At 45.8% G+C, this 21,284-nt stretch overlaps 1 protein-coding gene across 2 annotated transcripts in view; it reads right to left on the reverse strand.

Moving 5' to 3' along the window:
* C5H1orf226 (chromosome 5 C1orf226 homolog) overlaps positions 1 to 21,284 on the reverse strand; it is a 289,584-nt gene that overhangs the window by 77,838 nt on the left and 190,462 nt on the right. For both annotated transcript variants that reach the window (XM_021198117.2, XM_021198116.2), the window contains exon 3: positions 12,698 to 12,790. In XM_021198117.2, the coding sequence (XP_021053776.2) occupies positions 12,698 to 12,790 (93 nt within the window). The remainder of the gene's footprint in view (positions 1 to 12,697; positions 12,791 to 21,284) is intronic.

Consider the following 21,284-nt stretch of genomic DNA (forward strand, 5'->3'; position numbering starts at 1 on the left):
AAACTCAGAAATCCGCCTGCCTCTGCCTCCCGAGTGCTGAGATCAAAGGCGTGTGCCACCATACCCGGCTGGATACTAAGTTCTTATGTTTCTACTTTCTACGTTTTTATCAGTTCAAAGAAGCCAGACATGGAGACCCATGCCTAAAATTCCAAGCATGTAAGAAAACTGAGGCAGGAGGATTATTGACCCCAGAAGTTACAGACCAGTCCAGGCAATATAGTAAGGTATGAACTCAAAATGAAAATTAAAAACAAGAGTACTTGTGATTGCTCATAAAAGTGTTTTTATGACTGTCTCCTCAAAAGTCTCTGTCAGGTAACTTTAACATATCTGGCATCCTTGTGTTAACATCCACTGATTACCTTTTACTCTTCTGCTCAGAGTGAGGTTTTTCTGTCATCTTCCCATCTTCAGAATGACTATTCTAACTATAGATAAGTTTACTGAGTTGTATAGCCCTTGGGTCTGGTTAATTTCAGTGTAGGTTTTTTTTTTAAATTGGTAAGCTTTTTATAATAAAGTTTTTTTTAAAACTGAGATTTTTCTTATTCCTTCTATGGCAAATGACTTTCAGTTGAAACCCAGAATCTTTAAACTATTATATGACTTGAGATTCATTGAAAACTTTGTTTTAATATCATCCCACAGCAATGCCCCAAAAGGGGAAAGAGAAAGACATCATGCTGCTAAGGGTGGTTTTCCCACTAGCCTCTGCAAGATACCCTAGGGCACGTCCTGTGTCTGTGCACTTCTAGCATCCCATCCAGCTCTCAGGGGCAAACGTGCTCTGTGCCTGATTGCAAGTGTCCTTCCTCCACTATTGCAGGTCTACTCGGTCTCACTACTCCTGGGCAATGGTGGGAGTCCAGGCTACCACTGACATCACACAGGGAATAAGACAGGCGATGAGACACTCATTACCATAGGCAAGGATGGAAGTCTTGGCTCTCAGCCTTCTCTGATGGTAGTCTTTTTTTTTTTTTTTTCCTTTTCTTTTATTGGATACTTTATTTACATTTCAAATGTTATCCCCTCTCCAGGTCTCCCTTCCAGAAACCCCCTATCCTCTCCCTCTCCCTCATGAAGGTGCTCCCCCACCCACCCATCCACCCACTCCCACCTTCCCACCCTGGCATTCCCCTACACTGGGGAATCGAACCTCCACTGATGTTCAACAAGGCCATCCTCTGCCACAGATGTGGCCAGAGCCATAGATCTCTCCATGTGTATCCATGTGTACTCTTTGGTTGGTGGTCCAGTCTCTGGGAGCTCTGGGGGGGGGTCTGGCCAGTTGATATTGTTGCTTCCCCCATGGGGCTGCAACCCCCCTCAGCTCATTCAGTCCCTTCTCCAACTCCCCCATCGGAGAGTCCAATGGTTGGCTTCAAGCATCCACCTCTGTATTTGTTAGGCTCTAGCAGAGCCTCTCAGGAGACAACCATATCAGGCTTCCATGAGCAAGCACTTCCTGGCATACACAGTAGCATCCAGGATTAGTGGCTGTATATGGGATGGATTCCCAGGTGGTCAGTCTCTGCTCCACACTTTGTCTTCATATTTCCTCCTGTTAGAATTTTGTTTCCCCTTCTAAGAAGCACTGAAGGTCTTCCTTAGACGACTTAGAAGGTCTTCCTTCTTCCTGAGCTTCATGTGGTCGGTGAATCGTATCTTGGGAATTCTGAGTTTTTGGGTTAATATCCACTTATCAGTGAGTGCATACCGTGTGTGTTCTTTTGTGACTGGGTTACCTCACTCAGGATGATATTTTCAAGTTTCTGATGGTCATCTTATGGTGACTGACTCTAGCCCAGCAGTGGGGAAGTCAGAGCTCTACTTAGCCAGGTTGGCTTTTTCGGGTGGGGCTTTGAAGAACAGTTTTATTTTCTAAGCATTTGCCTGGAAGAGTAGCTACGCCTAATTGTTCTGCCTCACAAAGCTGACCTTTTCCTTCTCTGGGTAGCGAACAGGCTTGCATGTGCTCCTGTGGCGTATCTGGGTTGTCAGCTTCTCAAGCTTCGAGACTGGGATGGATGGAGCATAAACAGACCTCTGCCCACACCATATAATTTCTGGTTCCCAGGTTCTGAGCCCCAGCAATGGCAGATGGTTTCTGTGACCTGCAGCATACATTTCTACTCAAAGTGGCTGTGATGCTAAGAGAGAAACCAGGTACCCCCTGGATTTCTTCCCTGCCCAACAATGCTCCCCCAATGTCAAAGATAACCTAGGGAGGACTCTTCTTTGTAACTCTAAAGAATGCAACTAAAAGAAAGAGAGAGGAAAAGCAGTGCAGAGCAACTATTTCCCTTTTTTGGCATTCTTGGACAGGGTGGTGGCAAGGCCAGGCTCCAGGCATCTTGTATGAATTTCATGGGGATCAAGCAACACTGGCAGAGAGCAGAGGAATCAGAAATTAATTTTAGGAACCATCCCCACATCTGCAGAGCATAGCCATAGAAGGAAGGCAACCTTTAACAACAACTCCACCTAATTAGTTTCCTTTTCTGAAAATTCCCATTAAAATCCTCTCCTCTTCATCCAGGAAGAGGGCAAGAACGGATCAGGGTAACTCAAAGGGGTTGGGAGAGAACCTTAGGTAAACACAGAGTTGTTTTGATTTTGTTTTGGGTTGTTGTTTTATTTTGACTTAACCCCAGTATCTTCTATGTGCCAGTAATGCTACTCTCAGAGCATCGGCTCTGCACCCCTCTCCACCTCCATCTGGGGTTTTCCTACCCACCTTTTGCAAATAATGCTCCAAAGCATGGATTCACCAAGGTAAGATGTGGCTCCAGGTTAGCAGCCTGTTCAGGACCGCCCTGAGTCTTCCCAGTTCTTGGAACAATGCTGGTCCCACTGCCTGGGACAATGGAGAAACCATGCAGTGCTGGGAATGGCTTCCCCCAGGGGGAGCCTCACACACAGTAGTGTCTTAACCGAAGAACATGGTGGGAGTTGTTTCTGCATCACAAGGGATTAAACCCAGAGACTCCTGCAGCATGTTGCCACCCAGCTATATACCCAGTTTAACTGAAGAAGTATTAGAGTCTCTGTAAGTACACTGTAGCTGTCTTCAGACACTCCAGAAGAGGGAATCAGACCTTGTTAAGGATGGTTGTGAGCCACCATGTGGTTGCTGGGATTTGAACTCTGCACCTTTGGAAGAGCAGTTGGGTGCTCTTACCCGCTGAGCCATCTCACCAGCCCTGAAATGAACTCTTATCTCCTCTACTCTACAAGTGTTTTAAAGACAAATAGACAACAATATGAACAAGCCACTTCCTTCTTACTTTTCCAAATGGAAATATTCTTTTCATGGGAAAAAAAAAATCACCATCATCATCATCATCATCATCACCATCATCATCATCATCATCATCATCATCATCATCACCATCATCATCATCATCATCATCATCATCATCATCACCATCATCATCATCATCATCACCATCATCATCATCATCATCATCATCATCATCATCACCATCATCATCATCATCATCACCATCATCATCATCATCATCATCATCATCATCATCATCATCACCATCATGAGAGTATGAAACAGGAAGAAAGGAGTGGGCTTGGCAAGATTGCATAGTAAGGTTAGTTTCAAGTTTAGACCAGAGAAGTATAACTTAACAGTTACTTTAGCCAAACTGGTTCCACCATCTTCAACAAGCCCACATAACTTCCAAGTTGTAGCCAAAGCCAACCTCCTCCTCCTCCTCCTCCTCCTCCTCCTCCTCCTCCTTCTTCTCCCGTCCTCCTTATATAAATGCTTGAAAATGGGGCTTCAGTTCCTGGTAGCTGTGAGGACAGTTTTAGTTTTGCTACTCTCCATCCTGGCTCAGCTATGGTCTCGGAGACACACAGGAAATGAAGACATAGAGGACTTTTAGCCTGCAGTCGCATCCCTCTGGGTGCCCTCTGGGGACTGGGTGTCCTTCATAGCATAGGAGGAACAAGGGACAGGGCTGCCTTTGCCACCCCCCCCCACATGTGTCACATGGCACCTTCGGGAGTGCAAGCACTAAGAGCAGATGAAGGGCAGGGATTAGCAAAGGCCCCAAAGATAACTTCCTCCTCTCACTAGCTCTTCCAGTGAGGGTCAGACAAGAGTGTGGAGCTAGTATCCAACTCCATGCAGTCTGGGGTGTGACTCCTGCCTTTGATTCCCTGTCCCCTGCTTGCCTCCCAGGGCACTGAGCCAAGCCCAAAGTTATTAGCCTAATCACCTCTCTAAACATCTAACCCCACAATCTGGCAGTCACCTGCCTTTTCCCAGGTGCCACCCCATGGGACCCTCCAGGCCTTTGCCTGGCACTTGCTTCTTTTCAGACTAACAGGGCAGATCAGAAAGGACAAAGAGGGAACTCACCTTTACCTGTTTCTCCAATGTTTCCTAGTTGCTATGGGAGGAAAATCCATTGTGCCTTTTTTAAAAAAATAAAATAACAGATTTCTTTATTTTATATGTATGAATGCTTTGCCTACATGTATGTATGTATGTATGTATATGTGCCATGTACATGTCTAGTGACTATGGAAGTCAGAAGAGGGGATCAGATCTGCTGGAACTGGAGTTATAGATGGTTATGAGCCATTATGTAGGCACTGGAATAGAACCTGGGTCCTCTGCAAGAGCAACAGCATTCCTACTTGCTCATCCATCTCTCCAATCACTACCTCTTCCTGGCTTTTCTTGTTTTGTTTTGAGATAGTATCTCTTGTAGCCAAGGGTAGCCTTGAACTAATACAGAGCTAAAGATGGCCTTAAACTTCTAATCCTCCTTCTTCTGTCTCTAAAATATTAAGATGATAGGTCAGCAGGACTACAACTGGTTTGTGTGGTGCAAGAGATCAAATCCAAGGCTTTGTGCATTCGAGGCAAATACTCTACCAACTAACCTACATCTCTAGACCCCAGCCTGTTGATCTCTGTCGATCTATTTAAACAGGCAACTTCTGTATAACACTTCCATTTACATATTAAATTAGCCTCCTACTTTAAAGATGAATGGGGAGGCTCTGGGGGAAGGAGGCAAATGATTTCTCTCTAAGAGCCTTTCACCCTGTTGTAAATAGTCCATCTTATCTTCTGCTTCTAAACCCTATTCTCTTTGTTACTTCTGATGAAGAAATAAAAATGGGTTCCTCTCCACTGCCAGGAAGGTCTCACTTCCAACATAGAGTAGAGATGATGTGCCGGAAGCGGTTCTGTTTGACGGCTGACTTATGTATGCCCATGATACAGAGCCTTCATTCCTTCATGTACTGAATTCACGTCAAACCCTGCGTGGAAAGCCCCAGCATTTGTCTTTGCAAAAGCTCGTGCCAGCAACTACTTTGTGAGATCTGCTTCAGAGGTAGGACTGCTTAGCAAAATGGAGCGAGAGAAAACAAGAGTCAAGAGTAACTAGCAGCATGGCCTCCCTCCTTCTGAATGTCAGAAATGTATATGGCATCTTGGAAGTCCTCTCCTGAACCCCAAAGCAGAGGAGGAGTTTTTATTGAAAAAACTTGTTATCCCTATTAGAGATCATAAGTAAAGCCTGAAGTTTGGTATTATTCGCTGGACAACAATGGTGACTTATTTTAAAATAAAAATAAAAGGCCCAGCAAGGTGATGCAAACATAGGCTATGTAAACTCTGCTTGACATATTCTCCATGCTTCTAGGCGAACAGTTATTAGACTGAAAATAAAGCTGCCTCCCACACCATGAGTAGTCTATGGCTATAGGATATTGCATTTCAAAACTGAAGTGCTAATGAATTCCCACAGTGCATGAGATCGCTTATGTGGTTATTGTAAAGGTAGCAGAAAATAAAGTCTTACGCAATGGTAAGACAGCCGTCTTCTACGCAATGCACTGGGAAGACCCCCCTCTACGCCAGCCTTGGTCTGTGGGTTCATACTCTTGTCCTGGCACTAACTATCTGGTGACCCAGCTTTCATCTTCTCTTGCCATATCTAATTAACTTGGGGAGCTCATAAAGCAGTTCATTTCTGAAGTCCTTCTAAATTGTGGTTCTGTAACTGTGAGAGTCTCCTTTTCTTACCCTGTTAAATCAGAACGCTCTTTGTTTCCATAGTAACACTACCACTTGGACAGAAGGATAATTGCCTGGTGAGGTGCTGGCCTTGTGATACGAGTTAAAGACTGGATTTGGCAGAGGATGTAGGTTAGTGGTAGAATGCTTGCCTGGCGTGTATAAGGTCCTGAGTTCAATCCTCAGGTCTGGAACAACAACAAATGGGGGTGGGACAAGAGAGCATCCGAATGGCCATCACAGGGTATGTGAGGATCTAAGAAGTATGAGTGCATCAGACACCATTAGAACAGCGTAGGTGCTCAATGCCAGTGGATGCTATGATTAGCTGCAGGTCCCATTATCTTTGTGGATAATTACTGCCGTCACTGTGTTCCCTCTCTTTCTACTTCCAAAGCAGATGAAATAACATGTTAGAGAAGACATGGTCCCTTCCCACGAGAAGCTCAACACACAGCTGGAGAAAGAGATAATCTATTCTAATGTGGGGATGGAAGGAATTATAGTTTAGTGGTACAATACATGCTTAATATGAATGAGGTGCTGGTACCTCTCTGGCATCCAGGTTACAACAAAACAACTCTAATGCAATTTTCTAAGAGCTGTACATGGATCTTATATGTAAACGCAGAGCCATTAGAAGTAGATAATTTGGGGCTGGCAAGACAGTTTAGTGGTAAAGGCATTTGTTACCAAGCCCCCCCACCTCTATTTTTCACGTATGTGTGCATGTGTACACACACAAATTTGATAAAAATGTTTTAAAGAAACATTTAATTTGGGGCTGAGAAAATGGCTAAAGTCAAATATGCTATGGAAGCATAAGGACCTGAGTTTGGATTCCTAGACAGATGATAGATAGATAGATAGATAGATAGATAGATAGATAGATAGATAGATAGATAGATAGATAATTAGGATAGATAGATAGACCAATTGACCGTTAACACACATATATACAGATGCAATATTTTTTTAAAAAAGAAATAGCTACTTTAAGGTTTTAGAGATGGCTCAGTAAGGAAAGTGTCTGGTATGTGAGCATTAAGGACCTGAATTTGGATTCCCAGCACCCATATAGAAGGCACTAAAAGCACATGCCTAGAACATTAGTGTTGGGAAAGCACATGCCTAGAACATTAGTGTTGGGGAGGTAGAGGCAGGGGACTAGCCACTGAAAGCACATGCCTAGAACATTAGTGTTGGGAAGGTAGAGGCAGGGGACCAGCCAAATGGAATCTATGAGTTCTAATATCAGTGAGAAACTACATCTCAAAAATAAGGCAGAGAATGATAGAAGATACTCAATATTGACCTCTGCCCGCCATTCACATGGGTACATACCTACAAAACATACACATACAACACACACACACACACACACACACACACACACACACATAAACACATACACCCTCTACCCACTCTGCACCCCTCTTTCCCTACTGTGTGTGTGTCTCTAATGAGAAGGACTATGTCGTCTCTAACATGCTATCTCATCTACTTTGGAAAGTGGAAAGGGCAAAACCCAAACAAAGCCACAAACCACATATGCATACCCATAATTCCTCTATGCATTTGTCCCATAGTTCCCAGAACATGGTGGATCTATGGTAAGTACTTGTTCATTAGAATGTTAAAGCCACCTGTCTTCAGTGACAGTCTGTCACCTTAGCGGATCCCAGCAAAGTTAGTGGTTCACTGAAGAAATCACATGGAACTGAGCTGTTTAACAGAAAAATCCCTTAGATGATGATCAAGGTTAATCTTAGGATTTTATTCCTCAGCAAATGGTGCTATAGTGTGATTCAGGGATTATAACAAATAACCATGATTAGGTACATGGAGAAGATAATTGCTTAGGCCTCCTTGAACACTAAAAATGATGTTGTGATTGGAGGACATCAAAGAAAGGCCAATTATCTTAGCAACTGAGCTTATGATACTAATTCAACTTAAGATTCATTATCTGCTGGCATCGGTTCAGGAGGAGAGCATTCCTAGATGCTTGTTAACAAAACCAAAAAGATGGTTCTCACCCAGCAGTGAGATGGCTGCATCATATCTCGCTACTTCCCGAGCTAGTGGGAATCCAACTAACAAGTGATCCTACTTTGATCTCTCTCTCTCTCTCTCTCTCTCTCTCTCTCTCTCTCTCTCTCTCTCTCTCTGTGTGTGTGTGTGTGTGTGTGTGTGTGTTTGTGTGTGTGTGAAATGCTTGCACATGTCAGTCGTACGTGTGTTATTCCTCAGGATGTTGAGACAGGGTCTATCCCTGGCCTGGAGCTGTACAAGGTTAGGCTGGCTGCAGGCAAGTCCCGGGGATGCACCTGTATCCACTGCTGGGTGTGTTCTTGTGGCACGTGTACATGTTTTACATGTGTCTGGGTGAATATGTGTACATCTGCATATGTGTACGCGTAAAAGTCCAAACTTGACGTCTGCTGTTGTACTCGATTTATTGAGAGTCTTTCATTGAAGCTATAGATCACTGACTCCTGTCTAGCTAGCCAGGACCCCTGCCTCCATTTCCCAAGTATTGGGGTGACAGAAGCCAACCTGCCTGCCTGGATTTTACCCAGGTGTTGGGGATCTTGAACTCCCAGCTTTACACTTGGACAGCAAGCTCTTTGTCCACTGAGCCCTCGAAAGCCCCCAAGCTCAGCTTCTTTACATTGGTTCTGGGAACCGAACCCAGCAATCTCTCCAGTCCCTGCTCAGCCTTAAACTGACATATTGACAGAAAAGGAGAATGACATGATGACCTAAAGGAACACCTTAAGACTTCACTATATCCCGCTGCTAAGTTCTTCTGGATTTCAAGACCCCACCACACACAAATAGCATTCATTCATCCAGCTAGCCAAGAGCCACAGGTAATGAAAACATTCTCAAAATGTCCAACCATCCAGGAAAACGCTGAGATCACCAAGCTAGCCCTGCCCTTCAAAGCTCACTAGGAGGCAGAGGCCCCTTTAAAAGATGTCTCCTCTGGTGGGAAGAACTTCGCCATTGATCAGTTATAGATAGACTGAAGTCAAAGAGGAGTTGTGTGACCTCAGAGTGTCCCCAGAAGACTGAAACAGGGCGGCCAACCATTAGCTGCTGAGGTCTGTCTGCTTTCTCTACAGCCCACTCTGTTGTCAGAGGCTTGAGTACATTCAAGTGACCTGGATTTATATACAAGCTTTCAAAAGCACGGCTCCACGGCACGTGCTGAGATCTGAACTGAAAAGTTTACAATAATCCCCCCTAGGCCAGCTCTTCACTTCATAGTTAAAGGCTCAAAATGAGTTGCTCAGAACATATGCCAGGAAGGGTGGCACCAGGACCAGAACCCAGGTCTTCTTGCCTCTGCCAACAGTTCCTTCTAGCATGTCACACTGACCCAGTGAAAACCAAAACGCTTCTTGCAGGAGAGGGGCCAGTTCAGCATCTTACAAGCTAGTTACTGAGTATTGGGCAGGAATGCCAGGCTGCACATAAGCTGTGGTGCTGCTCTGCCTATGGTGAGCTGGTAAGAGGGTCAAGCCTCAACCGTGATGGCCACCCCGGTGGCATGTAAGGACGGTTCCATTTCCTTGTAGAATACTGAACATTTACATGATAGCCTGTCATATCCTTCTCAGTTCTGAGAAGGAACGTGTGTGTGTGTGTGTGTGTGTGTGTGTGTGTGTGTGTGTGTGTGCCTGAGCTTGGTGGCAGTACTCTCAGCTACCAGAATGGTCACGTGGGAAGCAGATGACAAAAAAGGTTGATCACTGCGAATGCTAATGCGCATTCATCTGCCAGAGGCGGCAGGATATGCACACAGTGATTAAAGGCATTATCCACATCACAGTCCGGGCCTGAAATGGACACCAGGTGTGAGCGGAGGAAACGAGATAGGAGGCTCCTCTTTCCCAGGCTGGCATGGGAAGAGTCAGATCTAGGACTGACCTGCCACACAGCCTCCTTCCTGGGGCAGAAGGGCAAATACTAGAGATTGCCAAGCATGCAGTTTGAGAGTGAGTCACAGGTCCCCAGGACTCCCTCAGGGACATGCTCTAGCTTAGCTTTCATGTACTTAGGGAAAGAGGGGGAGGCTTCTCTCCCAGGTAACACCCAGCATCCTGCTGCCCTTGTTAGTGTGGGATCTACCCTATCTTCCAATACAGGATGGAGCTGGCACCACACATGGTACTTGATACAAGGGGGTGGGGGCGAGATGGGAAATAAGACTATCCTTTAAGGACAAGACCTGAAGTCACTCCATAGTGGATGATAGCAGGGGTACACTAAGTTATCCAGTGGGGACATAATCATTCCCAGAGGCCTAACTAGAGGTAATATGCACAGTAGGGTGTTGGCGAGATTTTGGGAGTGAACAAGAACAGAAGTCTTGGTCAGAATTGTCAAACAGACTTGAAGGATTGTATTATGGTTTGCATATGCTCAGCCCAGGGAGTGGCACTATTAGAAGGTGTGGCCGTATTGGGAGTAGGTGTGGTCTTGTTGGAGTAGGTGTGTCACTGTGGGCATGGGCTTTAAGACCCTCATCCTAGCTGTCTGGAAGTCAGTCTTCCACTAGCAGCCTTCAGATGAAGATGTAGAACTCTCAACTGTGCTTGCACCAGGACTGCCTGGATGCTGCCACGCTCCCGCCTTGATGATAATGGGCTGAATCTGTAACCAGCCCCAATGAAATGCTATCCTTTATAAGACTTGCCTTGGTCATGGTGTCTGTTCACAGCAATAAAACCCTAACTAAGACAGACTGTATGCCCCGTCATTATGAACATCAGGTGGTGCCAACATTCCTACTGTAAAATAGGCAGACCTGGTCTGGTTCGGTGCCCACCCAGAAGCCCGTACTAATTTGCCTTCTCATGTGGTTTGTCTCCGATTGTAGGAAATGGGTGCTTGTCAGAATGCTCACTGATCCAGGAGACAATTCTACTTCAGAGTAGATTAAGAAACTATTGGTCTAGTTTATACATCTACTGCCTTGAGTTGGTCAATGTGACGTCGCATCCTGAGGGTCATAATTTCAAAACTGTAAGTCTGGATACTTTTTAAGGTCAGAGGAACATGTTTATTACGTATTTTTTTCTCCTTTTTTTATTTTTGACAATTTCTTACCTATATACCATATACTGTGATCATAACCACTCCCATTACCTTCTCTTGTCTCCTTCCCATTCCTGCTGATCTCCTCTTTCTTCCTAGCTGGTCTCTTTCTACCCTCGTGTCCTGTTGCTTCTCTCTTTAGATCCTGTGCAGGCAGCCCCAGCTGCCGTGTGTTCCTGATTTCCTTAACCACATCACATCCGGTAGATAGATTTCGGAGCACTCATCTCCATTCTTAGTCTCCTATGAGCTTCCCACCTCCTTCTTCCACAATGCTCCCTGTCTGAATTTTGTGGCTTGGAAGAATAAATAACTCAGCCCCTGGCAAAGGTTGAGGAAACTCTGTGAGGAAATCACTAACCAAGGAAATGGCCCCAGTGGCTGATGTAGGGTTGTTTGTGACCAAGGGTGTGAACACACCCTGTCACCTGGGAAATATTCACAAATGATTTTATCAGTGGAGGGTCCTGAGCCACCAAGTCCCCTCGTGGCAAAGGCTGAGAGAAGCCATCTAACACACAAAGATGGAAACCAGTCTCCCTGAACCAGGCGCATGGGCTGCACTGTTTTCTCCAACTCCAAAAATATATCTCACTCAAGAGAGCATCATCTCACTTATAATTTCAAGCCCAAAGACTCAATAGGCATCCACTTGCTTTATCACCTCTCTTACTCAAGAGTTACCCAGAGGTAGATACTCTAGCCCTCTCCACAGCTATGCACGGTGTGTAGATATGCGGGGTTAGATAGGAGGCACTCAGGATGTCCCTGTGGCAGCGGTTGTAAAAGAAAGCCACAAGTCATATAAATGGGGGCTGCAGTGCAGCGGGGCTGAGTGTTGTCTCAGGTGGCTGGCTGTCTCTGTTCATGTGCTTGACACTTCTTACGGGTTGATCTCTATCCAAAACATGTAACACTAGTAAGTCTCAAAGGTTAGGGGAGGGGATGCTAAACTGAGATTATTTTTATAGACTTGGCCAGTCTGAAAGTCTGAACTCTGAAATGCTCCAACATCAGAAACTTTTTGAGCACTGACATGACACCCCAACAATGTCAAATTCTGAAGCATTTGGGATTTCAGTTGAGGGATGCTAAACATGTATCACTTCACATGGAAGCACTTTCCACTACTGAGACTCAGGTAGACAAGCTGTAACAAGCTACCTGTTCTCTCAGGCTCAGGAGGCTGGAGCAGGAGAACTGCAAGTTCAAATCCAGTCTAAGCTGCACAGTCTACCTGCACACACACACACACACACACACACACACACACACACACACACACACACTAAAAGGTAAAAGTATTCAAATGGAGAAGAGGCTTTGAAGATGAGGATGTTGGGAAATGGCCCATAGGCTATGAGTTATTGAGACCCAAGTCCTACTAGGCCACTGGCCTCTGCCTCACTCTGCTCCAGCTGTGGCTGAGCAATATGACTGCTAGTCAAAGAAGAGAGCACGAGACAATGTCCCAGCAGGAAAAGGTATCCCGTGCCTAGTTTGCCAGCTTCTGGTCCAGCCACTCACCTTTTTCTTCTTCTTCAGGATCACCTTGACACCGTCCACAGAGACCATGATGCTTACTTTCTTCTTCTTGATGTTCTTGGCTTTAAACTCATACTGTAGAGAGAGAAGAGAAGAATGGCTTCAGCTTAGACTAGCCCATCTGCAGGGCCACAGTCTGCCTCTGACCTGGCTACAAGGGCTGTGGAGCTGTGCAGTCTGGGGCATAACAAGCATCTTTGGGGAGGTATGAGCCCATGGACAACTGCAGGGAAAGTTCAGGGGGAACCCTGAAGTTAGAACAGGGGCCAGTCACCTGACTTGGTCATCACCGAGGACTAAATCGATAGACCTAAAAGATCCTAAGAAGAAGGACCTAAGCCATTCCAATGACATACAAATAACAGCCTGCTTTGAAAGTCTCCTCTGTTTATCAAAGCCTTCCCTCAATAATCCATCCTGCCATTTAACGACTGTCAGGCAAGTACTTCATGTGTCTAACCAAATGCTGCTGACACTCCATTCCATCCCCAGTGAAGATTAAGTGCCTTCACACCAGGGCTTTTTACACATGGAAAACAAACAAACAAACAAACAAACCAAAAAACAACCCTGAAAATTCTAAATTATTCTCTTTTAGTTCCATCCCCAAATCCCTTTACCTGTGGGTCAGTCTCTAAACCTCCCCACAGTCTCATCAGTCTGAAGTCTGTCAAGCTGGAAGGTACTGGAAGGTGGGGGGACAGACCAGTGATGCTCCTACAGCTTGAATTGCCTTATACTTCCATGTTACCACTCACATTTGAAGTCTTGGACAGGCTGTTCTAACCACCAATGTGCACTGTTACGGAGCACTTACTAGGCCCTACCCCTCAAGTCTTTCCGTTATGTTTCTCCAATCACAGGCATCTTTTATGTTTGTACAGATGTTTCTTTCTAGTTGGTCTAATCCATCATCTTCCTTAATGAACTTCATTGTGAGTACTCCTCCAGTTCAGTTAAACCATTTGAGATGCTCATTGTCCATAATTCTAGCACTCAAGAGGCTGGCAAGGGAAGGTTGGCATGAGTTGGAGGCCAGCCTGATAGACACAGTAAGCTCCAGGCTCACCTGGACTACAGACTGAGGCTTTGTCTCAAGAAATCAAACATATACAAACATATACAAACACTACCATTTGGTCTCCATCTTAGTATCACCACATAAAAACAATTTTCATGGGATGTTCTCAATCAAACATGTACAATACAGATGAAAGTAAGCAGTCAGGAACCTCAGACTCAGAACCAAGACGTCCTACTAAGCCAACATGTAGGCCTGGCTAAAGGCACCTAGTTCCTTGATGAGTTCCTGAAAGTCAATGATTTCAACAGTGAGAGTGTTGATAGGGATCTAAATCATCTATTCCACTGGAAGGATGATGTAACCCACACTGAAAACCTTACCAGAATCAGACAGAGCCTCCCTTCCTTGGCCATGCCCTCCAGCAGTCAGATCTCAAAGGATGCCAAGGTGGGAATGGAACTCAGTTGGAATAATGCTTGCCTGCCATGCAGGAGGGGCGGTGGTACACACCAGTAATTTCAGCACTTGGGAGCTGGGGGCAGGCGAAGCAGAAGCCAAAGGTCTTCTTATGTTGGAGAATAAGTTGAAGCCAGACTGGGCTTCTGAAGCCACTGGCTGAACAATCTGGGGACCCGAGTTCCATCCTTCATACTCACATAAAAATGGAGGGAGAGAACCAAGTCCATGAAGTTCTCCTCTGACCTTCATATACACGTAAACATACAAATAATACATGTAAGTAAACAAACACGTTCCTGTGGTCTATAGTCTGTCCCTTCATCAAATTTTTGGTAATCATTCTGTTATTTTGCATACAATCCTGATACCTCCTAACTACATGCTTCTTATAGGCATGGTCTTATATCATTCTTTTTATTATCAGCACACACTATGGATCACAGCTCATAACCCCTAGGTATCAACACCATACATCTCTCAGTCTGATGGCGCCATCCCCCAAGCCCCAATTATTCTACTCTGTCCAATTGCTTATCATGGGGTCATGGAAGAAGGGCAAACCCAGGTAGCAATTCCACTGGAGAGAGCGAAAGTCTTCTTCAGCCAGAATCAAAGCTATTGGAGAACGGGAGGAAAGAAGAGGGTGATATGTGTGTAAAAGGATGGGACGGCATCTGGCTTGGGACTGGATCTCAGCTGTATACCTGCCTCTGCAGCATGAGTCCCTATAGTGGGTAGGACTCGATCTGCTTAGCAAGCACCTGGGGAAGGACTCCAATTCCATTTCTCTCTGGACTGCAGCATTCTGCTCAGCCGCAGGCTGGATGAACTAAAATGACCTTGGGTAAGAAAACAGCCACGGCAATTCATAATACAGCTGACTTTGGCCTTATGCCGAGCAAGTGAGGTGAACCAGCCACAGTTCCTGACCACGCCTGCAGTTACCTCCGCTTACTTGAACTTGAATAAACACACCTTCCAGCTGCACCCCTTTCTGAACAAGTCCTGAAAGTTAAGGCTGTTCCTGAAGCCACTCTCAGGCTAAAGAAGCATGCCAGTACACTCTGGCAGAAGCTAGGGGCACAAGAGTTAGAAAGACCCAGGGAAGGGTAACACATGGCCCACACAGGTCAGTCTCAACTGCTTTTCTGTCATCCTCTAGGATGTCACTTTAGCATTCTCCTACATACAGGCTTTTTTCCCCCTTCTATAGCAACAAAACTAAAGCAGAAAAACCAAGCACGTACTTCTGCCAAGTACTACGCAATTTCCTCTACTTTCAATTTTATTACATTTGGGTGGGCATGTATGGGTGTTGGTGCCCACACATATGCATGCCTGTGAAGACCAGCACTCAACTTGAGGTTTCCTTCCTCAGGAAAGAGCTGCCTTGGTTTTTGAGAAGAGGCCTCCCAGTTGGCCTGGAGCTTGCTGAGCTGGCTACTGACATCCGGGGACCTACACGGTTCTGTCTCCCAAGTGCTGGGGTTACAAGCACATGCCACCATGCCCGACTCTTCTACATGGGCTTTGAGGACTAGATTCAGTTTTCCATGCTTTCAAGGTCAAACACATTGAGCATCTCCCCATCCACAGCCCCAATTTTAGGTAATTAATTGCCTGCTAAGCCAAATACAGGTGTCTCCTGTTTCAAGAAGCCTCTTGCAGTTGGCTACACCTCTTTCCTATCTGATCCACTTCTCTGGTGCGTTAAGTCTCTCTGGGACCAAATACAATCCATCAAGAAAGCCTAGAGAGAAGTACCCGGCTGGCTCCTTGCTGTGCTTCTGAATCTCACCTGTATTTTTAGTTTGTGTTTTGATGTTTGGGTATGTCTTTTAGTTCCTCCATCTTCAAAACAAAATCTGCTAGCTCTGGTGGGACGCGCCTTTAATCGCAGCACTAAGGAGGCAGGGGCAGGCAGATCCCTAGGAGTTCTAAGTCATCCTCGTCCACATAAAGAGTTCCAGGCCATCCAGGGTTACATAACGAGACCACATCTCAAAGACAAACAAACAAAACCAAGCCAAACAGAACAACAACAACAAAAGCCATCAAACAAAACAAGACAAACCACAAAATATGTATGGGGCCTGAGATGGCTCAGTGGAAAGGGTGCTTGCCATCAACCTAGTAACCTGAGTTCAATTCCCAGTCCCCACACGGTCAAAGAAAAGAAACTCTACTGCAAGTTATCCTCTGACCTCCCTATGTGCTCTGTGACATCTCTAAGCACACAAGTATGCTCATAATCATGCGAACACACTCTCCCATGCACATGCGCTCGAGAGCACACACAGGGACACAAGTAAATAAATGTACAACGACATCAGCCAAGTCATACAACGGAACTAAACTTTGTTACAGTTGGAAAGCACTCACTGCCTTCACCACCGTGCACACACTTACTCCCCACACACAAGGGAGTCTATGGGCACACTGACTTCACAAGAAGTGAGACCCGATTTTCTCCCAGAACTGTGACATCGGTAACACAGGTGCTTCTTCTAATAGCTGGCAGGATGCTCTGGAGTCCTCCAAAATGAGAAAGGACGAGAGAAGCGGGAAGCAGACCTCCAGGTCCCATCACAGCTGCCAGCTGCTGGCAAGGGCTCTGAGTTTTGTCACACTCTGAGCTCTGTCACACTCTGCATTATCCCATCTGCCTCCTGATGTCCCAACCACTTTCCACCTGCAGACTCAGAATGAAGCTGCACCTCTGCTGGGAACCCAGGATATGAAAGCCAAATGCTTAAATATTTATCATTATGCCATTTCTTTACAGGGCAATCACACTTCATGGAGACAGGTACGCTTTCACGCTCATTAGCAGGGAAACGAATGGATTTGGAGAGGAGAGGATAACGGAGGGACCAGGGGAAGAGAGAGGGAAGGGGCTCTCAGAGCCAAGCCCTCCTTTTCCCCAGACACTGCTGTGTGCTCTGAAGTAAGTGCTGCCTGGGCAAGCTGGCTTGCAGGAAGCACCTGTGTTCCTTCGGACAGGAATCCAATGTGCTCAGGACTTGCCAGGGGCTGAAGGACAAACACAGTTACCGGTGCCACCAGCTGTGGGTTCCAGCCAGCATCAGAGTACATGCCAACAGGCCCAGCCTCCACCCATGGTGGCCAGACTGTTTTGATACATTCACTCTGCTGGCCACATCAAACCCCTAAGACCTAACATTTGAGGGAACCAAACAATACAAAGTCCTGGACCACTAACCACACAACGCTGGAATGTCCAAGGGAAAGTGTCTGAGGTTCAGAAACAGACTTGGGATCTTTTATTGGAATAAAGGCCTGAGAACTTAGTGGGCTGTGTCAGTCAGGGAGGCCCAGGAGGGAGAGGCTGGCTTGAGGACGTCAAATGGAGTCAAGAGGAAGCCCTCAAGAAGTGACAGGAACAAGAAAACTGGCTATAAGCCACAGCTGCGTCCAGACCCGAAGCCTGGTTCCCGAGCACCTACTGATTCCTAGACCTGCCTCCTACAACCACGTGTCTTGGTCTCAGTCCAGGAAGCTGAGGAAGGACAGGTAGTCCAAGAAGCAGGTCAGCAGCAGGGCAAGTGAAGCAGGTGACAGTGACAGCCACTGAAAGAACAACCTGACACTGGAAAGAGAGGTCACAGAGCGACTTCAGAGCCAGGGACAGGGTTAGGGCTATTAAATGCTCCACACACAGTCATCAGACATTCAGAGCAATGTGCTGCTCCCGACAAATCTGTGAATAATACTGATTTTTAAAAATAAATAAAAATAAAAAAAAAAAAAAGATGATTTTTTTTTTCACTTCTTAGGTCACCTTGATAACAAACACTTTAGTCCTTCTCCTTCCTCCAGATGTAAGCCATGGGCTTCTGAGTTCAGTGTTCATGCGTGACTTCGCCAGAAAGAAGGGATTCAGTTTGCAAAGGTAAATGGGTACTGGCTTGCTGGAACTAAACTCTGCGTTCGTTTTCTTTCTAGAGCAGACTGTAGCTCTGGCTGGCTGTAAACAGCCAAAGGATGCCTCTCTACCACCAACTCTACTGTGTGTGTGTTCTACGCTTTAATTTTTATTTGGGGGTGGGGGGTGGTACAAGATAGGGTTTCTCTGTATAAAAGCCCTGGCTGTCCTGGAACTCACTTTATAGATCAGGCTGGCCTTGAACTCACAGAGATCCTCTGCCTCTATCTCCTGACTGTTAGGATTAAAGGTGTGCCTTGAGACAGAACCTGGAGTTCACTGTTTCAGTGAGACTAGTTAGCCAGCGAGTCCCAGGGATCTTCCTGGCTCTACCTCCCCAGCCTGGAATTACAGACATGAACTGGCATGTTTTCTGTTTCTTTTCTTTGTTATCTGAGTGCTTGAGATCTGAACCCAGATCCTTAGGTTTGTACAGCTCGCAATTTACCTACTGAGCATCTCCCAGGGTCCAAGCATGGAAATTATGCTGGTGAATTCTGGCAGTGCTATCAGCAGTCATTTACCCTGTTTTGGTTTCCTGAATATAAGCACATCTCTACCACGAACTGTGCATACCTCTGAAGGGATGGCTATAACATAAAGGGTTTTCACGAAAGACATCTATATTTATTGATAGTTTAGTAACACGCATAGTGATATTAAAAAAGCCAAGTGCAACCACCGTCATTCACACTGTCATTCACAATAGTCAAAAGTTTGAAGCAGGAGCTGGTGGGATGGCTGAGTGGGTAAGAGCACTGACTGTTCTTCTGAAGGTCCTGAGTTCAAATCCCAGTAACCACATGGTGGCTCACAACCACCCAAAGATCTGACGCCCTCTTCTGGTGTGTCTGAAGTCAGCTACAGTGTACTTATGTATAATAATAAATAAAAATCTTTGGGCCAGAGCAAGCAGGGACTGAATCGAGTGGGGCCAACCGGAGCGAGCAGAGTTGACTAGAGCAAGCAGAGGTCCTAAAAATTCATTCCCCAACAACCACATGAAGGCTCACAACCATCTGTACAGCTACAGTGTACTCACATACATAAAATGAATAAATACATCTTTTAAAAAGTTGGAAGCAACCTGTGTTGGTGGATGGATGAATGGACACCAAATGTCACCCATCTTAGACAGCAGAATACTATTCAGTCATAAAGGGAAGGCATGTGTGCTAAATGAAATAAGCCAGTTACAAGATCACAAGTATTTTGGGAGTCCACTCTTACCAGGTGCCCAGGATGGTCACATTTTTAGATGCAGATGGTAGTGGGGTTGACTCCACAGACTGATATGGAGAAAATGGGGAGCTAGTATATTATGGGTTCAGCTTCAGAGAGTTTTGTTAATTTGGAAGATTTTTAGAAACAAGCTCACCTCAAGTTCAAAATCCTCCTGCCTCAGCTTTCTGAACATTAGAATTACATTACAAAACACCTGGAACTGGACGGTGGCAGAGACTGTTGTACGACAGTACTCACCGCTGCACAATTTTAAATTTAAAAATGGTTAAGATGGTAATTTTTTGGGTACATATCCTTTACCACAATTCAAAGACACAAACCTGGGTGTGAGGGTGACCTAGCTGAAACATCTGTTACCCCATGGACTGGCTGGCTAGGTAGCCAGGGTATAGAGTAGCTGAGCGTCCCTGCTAGCCCTCCAAATACATTCTCAAAGACCCCAAGACCAAAAGCCTCACATAGCAAACAGAGTTCTGCTCCAAGAGCGTCTACTTTAACCCCACTCACTGCAGATACTTCTGCACCCAGCATGCAAGGCAAACATATCACCCGCTTCCACCCTTCCACATAATTACATCATGTCAATCCCTGTGATGGTTTGAGTATGCCTAGCCCAGGGAGTGGCACTATTTGGGGGTGTGGCCTTGTTGGAGTAGGTGGGTCACTATGGGTGTGGGCTTTAAGACCCTGATCCTAGCTGCCTAGAATCAAGCCTCCTCATAGCAGCCTTCAGATGAAGATGTAGAACTCCCAGCTGAGCCTGCACAATGCCTACGTGGATGCCACCATGCTTCTACCTTGATGATTATGGACTGAACCTCTGAACCTGTAAGCCAGTCCCAATTAAATGTTGTTCTTGTAAGAGTTGACTTGGTCATGGTGTCTGTTCACAACAGTAAAACCCTAACTAAGACAATCCCCATGCCTAGAATGTTCTTCCCACATCATCTGATGGCCAAATCCTCCTTATTCCAGAAGGACCTGCTCAGGCTTCGATACAGGACAGACTTTTTCCAGGCTGGTGCCCTTTATCACAAACCCCACAGAGCTGCTCCACCAGCTCAGTTATTACGGCTAATGCGAGCCTCTATTCTCCACCCAACGTAGGTTGTTTGCTTTCTGATTTCTCGCAAAGGTCACACCTTCCTTGAAAGCAAGAAATATGATTTACATATATTTTTATGCAAGAATACAGCACCAGGCCCCAGCAGGGTGATACACAAAGGTCAAACAAGTGAGCAGACACAATGAACAGTGGTTATTCACATAAGAAAAGAGGGCATATTATACAAGGGTAAAATAAGCTCTTTGGAAGTAAGGGACAGCATAGATGGTAAACCATGCATTGAGGACTTCTGTAAGTGCCAACCTAGCTGGGCTGTAATTGCAACATCTGGAGGTTGTGGTAGGAGGATGGTGAGTTAACGATCAGCCTGGGCTACAGAGGGAGTTCCAGTCCGGCAAGGAATATACAGGGTGACACTGAAAAGGCAACCCACCAACAAATGAAACAAACCTGACCGTCTTTAAACAGTCTCTGTTACACAGTGTGTGGCTGAGAGACCTTCTATGCCCACTGCAGTCTTTTGCAAATGAAAAACTTCAGACCTGCCATGACTGGACAACAAGCATGATCACAAGTTCAAGGCCACCACGGGGAACACACCAGGTTTAAGAACCCTGAGCTTAGCATGGCTCAGTTAGAGCCAGCGAGGAGGGCGGTGGGCTGCAGATGACTGTCTGTTGTCTAGAGCACCCAGCTTCTCTCTGGTCTGGCTCCTGTACATATGAAATGAGAACCCGAGGGACAGAGGTCTGAGAGTCATGTCCTGACACTGTTGTACAGCTTGGTGGCCTGTAGGGTTCAGTTATAATAAATCTTAGAACCACCAGTG

This window comes from Mus pahari, chromosome 5, assembly GCF_900095145.1.
Source record: "Mus pahari chromosome 5, PAHARI_EIJ_v1.1, whole genome shotgun sequence".
Taxonomy (NCBI): Eukaryota; Metazoa; Chordata; class Mammalia; order Rodentia; family Muridae; genus Mus; species Mus pahari.